The sequence below is a fragment of the Monopterus albus genome, unplaced genomic scaffold, assembly GCF_001952655.1.
Source record: "Monopterus albus unplaced genomic scaffold, M_albus_1.0 scaffold56.1, whole genome shotgun sequence".
NCBI classification, from domain to species: Eukaryota; Metazoa; Chordata; class Actinopteri; order Synbranchiformes; family Synbranchidae; genus Monopterus; species Monopterus albus.
The window spans coordinates 2018852-2022622 of record NW_018127936.1 but is presented as its reverse complement, the minus strand read 5'-3'; the positions used below and the strand labels follow the sequence as shown (position 1 = coordinate 2022622).

Genomic DNA, 3771 nt, shown 5'->3' with positions numbered 1-3771 from the left:
TAGACATCATCCCTTGTTTCCTTGGTTTGTATTTTCTGTTCACCCATGGCTGCTTTAATCACATCCACATATCGTTGGGTAAACTGCAAACTGGTTTTTATCTCCTGTATTTCTCTGGTCATGTCGTCGAGTCTCTTGTTATTTGTCTCCATAAGTAGTTGCACAAAACCTTTGAAGTTGTCTTGTTGTTGGCTCAACAGTGCGGTGTACATCTGCTTCTGCTGAATCAACACCTCTGTTACTTGCGCCGCTGAAATATAATCCTCTTCTGCTTCAACATCCTCGTTCGCTTCTGATTTATTAGCTCTTTTCCCTCTTGGAAGCATTTTAATAGTTGTAGAATTTGTTCAAAGACTTGAAAATGTTGAAGATGTGAAAAATCGTAGAACAGACAAGAGGAGCAGTAAAGACGTCTGCTCTCCAATGTGAGTGGACTTGTTTTTTCGTTCCATTGCTGGACTGGAGATCCTAAAGGGATTGGTTTGAATTAATGGGAAGGAAGCCTTGGGCAGTGGTTGCAAATTTTTCTTGTGATATTTTAAGCGATATTTTGCATGTGATCTAAATATATTACCTTTGATTCTGTTTTTTCTTAATGGCTACCTCTTCAATTGCTCCCAGAACCATCCGTCCAGAGCATGTTGTTCGGTCAGTCTACAAGGCGACAGGATGCACTGACAACCCCAACCACCATGTGATCTACCTGGAGCACGTGGTTGTACGTATTACAATCACACACCCTCGCCGTGGGGACCTGTCAATCAACCTGACATCACCCTCAGGGACCAAATCTCAGCTGCTTGCCAACAGGTGACATAAAGAAGTTATCTGCAATGTTAGTTTATGAATTGTGACCGTTTATTGACAACTTTTGGAAATGAATTCTTAAACAAAAGCTGTAAAAGTTCAGTAAAGTAGCTACAAAGCTTCTTAGTAGTGTCATCAAATAAGAGGTAAGGTACTTCTAAATTAAAGTCTTGACCATTGGTGTGAAATACATAGCAATATGAGAATTCTTTATTACGTTAAAATGAATTCATAGATTCGCTCATCTATGCTTGCTTTGTTAAGAAGACTAATCTCTAATTAGGACTGAAAACCATTTAAAATACGGAAACCCCTGGAGGACTGGGTAATGAATGGAGTGTACACACTGCATGTCCTTAGGCTACATTCATCTCAAGTAAACCACAGCCCTCTACAGTGTTTGTCCACGGTTCATTAGAGGCTGTGATTGCACTTGGTTGAGTGGTTGTGATTGTTTGTTCTTGTATTTGCAACGCTAAAGTTGTTTCCTCTTCTGATATCTGTGTGTGTGTGTGTGTGTGTGTGTGTGTGTGTGCGCGCGCACATTGTTGATGTGCAGGTTGTTTGATCACTCCATGGAGGGTTTTAAGAACTGGGAGTTTATGACCACCCACTGCTGGGGAGAGAAGGCAGCAGGCGACTGGGTCCTAGAGATCTATGACTCACCTTCTCAACTCCGCAGCCAGAAAGTACCTGGTATAACGGCCTTAACCATTTCTTTAATTAAAACAGAATCATGAGTTTATGTACAAATTGGTGTTTTGTGAAATGGATGTGATTTACAGAGAACATAGAAGAGATTGGATTGAGTCCAAGAGCAGCAGGGGCACATGCGTGGCAATGGAGGAAGTGAACTTAACTGCTCAAATGACCCACTAATTTAGCAGCATAATAAAGTCTTAAATGAGGAGTAGCAGTTTGTAACAAGCTCTTATGTCAGTCACGATAATCCCATTTAGTCCTGATTGGTTATATGTATAATCCATCTTCTGTATGGTCCCTGAAAATACCTTTTCAGTACTGAAAACTTTAGACCCGGTTCCTGTGTTTGCTGCTGCTGTTCAGGTCCAGCTGCCGTGCCAAACGATGCTACCACTGGGGGAAAAAAAAAAAAAAAATCATGACATCACTTTTTTTTTTTAACATAAAGGTAGCTTTACATATCATATAAAAATGAAAGGATACTGAGCTGTTCACCACCAGGACGGACTGAAATGTCTCTGTGTGTAAGATGAACTTTACAGTGCTTCTGTTTTCCTCAGGTAAGCTGAAGGAGTGGTCACTGGTGCTATATGGCACCTCCGTGCACCCATACTCATCTCTGCACATCGAAAAACCTCGCTCCACAGATGATGAGTTCACTGAGGAGTACAATGGTAAGAGAGCAGTGCACTGACAGGTTAGCCACACTACTGTCATGATTTGCAGAGCATTATTCATTTGAGGCAGGTTAGTTTTACTGCCCCCTGACTATGCAAAATAGGAGTACTGTAATGTTGGTTTAAGGGCACTGTTAAAGAGTGTAATAAACAAAAGTTATTTTTTCCATCAAGGCGGTTAATTTTGCCAAGTGTCCGACGGCACAGACTATTTTTTGAGGGTTTAATTCTGTGCCCCCCCCCCACCAGGCCCCTGTGACTCTGAATGCAATGAGAATGGCTGTGAGGGACCTGGACCCCATCACTGCATTAACTGCCTCCACTACTTCCTCAAGTTCAAGAACAACACCAAGTGAGATTGATAACATTTACTGGATAATACTGCATGTCTACAGATTCCCCCCTCTGCTTTTATATCGGGATGAGTTCAATATATACACTCACTGGTCACTTTCATATTCATAGGTGTTCCTCTCATATATGTAGCTGGGAGGACACCTTGAAGTATAATGTAGTCCAGTACAACACCACCTTTAACTATGACCTCAATAATAAACATATAATTGAATTCGTACATTTATGACAATTTTTTTCCAAAACCAAACATTGTGAGCTTCATAAACACAGATGTTAAGGCGGAAGTGTTGCGCTGAATTGCATACGATTGTACTGATGTACCTAACGAAGTGGCTGGTGAATGTGTACTGTATAAATAATATCAACACGGTGTGAAAATAAGAATTAAAAGACAATTTATAATATTCGTAAGTTGGTGAGTGAAAAAATAAATCTTATTTTTCACCCATTTTTAGCTATGTTCACTTTGGCCCCAGCCTGTGCCTCTCATGTGTTACATAGACTCGCATCACAGTGATAATCTTAGGTAAACCTGTGAAACTGAGACTTGCTGAACATTTTAACCCCGTACCGGTGTTTCATAACGTTCACCCAAATTCTGAGGGTATTTCCCAAATCGTCAGACTCTTCTGAAGATGCGGAATCAAAATAAATCCGGTCCAGTCCAGAAAAAATATAATTTCTGTCAGTTTCTCAGGTAAAACAACTTCTTTTCAGTTAAGCTAAGGTGGCAACAGGAAATAACGTCATCCTTCTCGCTGTTTTTTGTGAAAGCCGCTTTCACACAAATCCATTTCCTGTTGCCATCTTTGTTTATATGAAAAAAGAAATGGACATAGCTGAGAAACGGATTAAAATAAAATTTTTCTTGATTCCACATCATTAGAATCAGCTCAGTAAACCTGTATTTTAAAGCCCTGTAAAAGTTGTTGGTGTAGTTTTAAACACTTCCCTTTGTCCACCACATAAGGTCACAGCTTATCTCAGGTATCTGGAGAACTTATCATGTGAATACAGTTCAGAAACCATGCAGGTAGTCACTAATTTTACCTTGCCGTGGCGATGCGGTTTCCTGTCGGTCATATTACCTTCAGTTTGTCCCTACCCCCTTTAACTCTGTGTGTGTGTGTGTGTGTGTGTGTGGGTGTGTATGTGTGCGAGTATGCAGGTAAGGCTGGTGTCATCAGAACCAAGGTGGACACCCAGAAGGAATTTAGAGCTTTGGTTG

The 3771-nt window shown here is 40.7% G+C and overlaps 1 protein-coding gene across 2 annotated transcripts in view; it reads left to right on the top strand.

Annotated features, from left to right (window-relative positions):
* Window positions 1–3771, top strand: part of pcsk5b (proprotein convertase subtilisin/kexin type 5b) — a 51846-nt gene that overhangs the window by 36971 nt on the left and 11104 nt on the right. For both annotated transcript variants that reach the window (XM_020602455.1, XM_020602454.1), the window contains exons 12-15: window positions 622–810; window positions 1367–1503; window positions 2070–2183; window positions 2436–2538. In XM_020602455.1, coding sequence (XP_020458111.1) covers window positions 622–810; window positions 1367–1503; window positions 2070–2183; window positions 2436–2538 — 543 coding nt within the window. The remainder of the gene's footprint in view (window positions 1–621; window positions 811–1366; window positions 1504–2069; window positions 2184–2435; window positions 2539–3771) is intronic.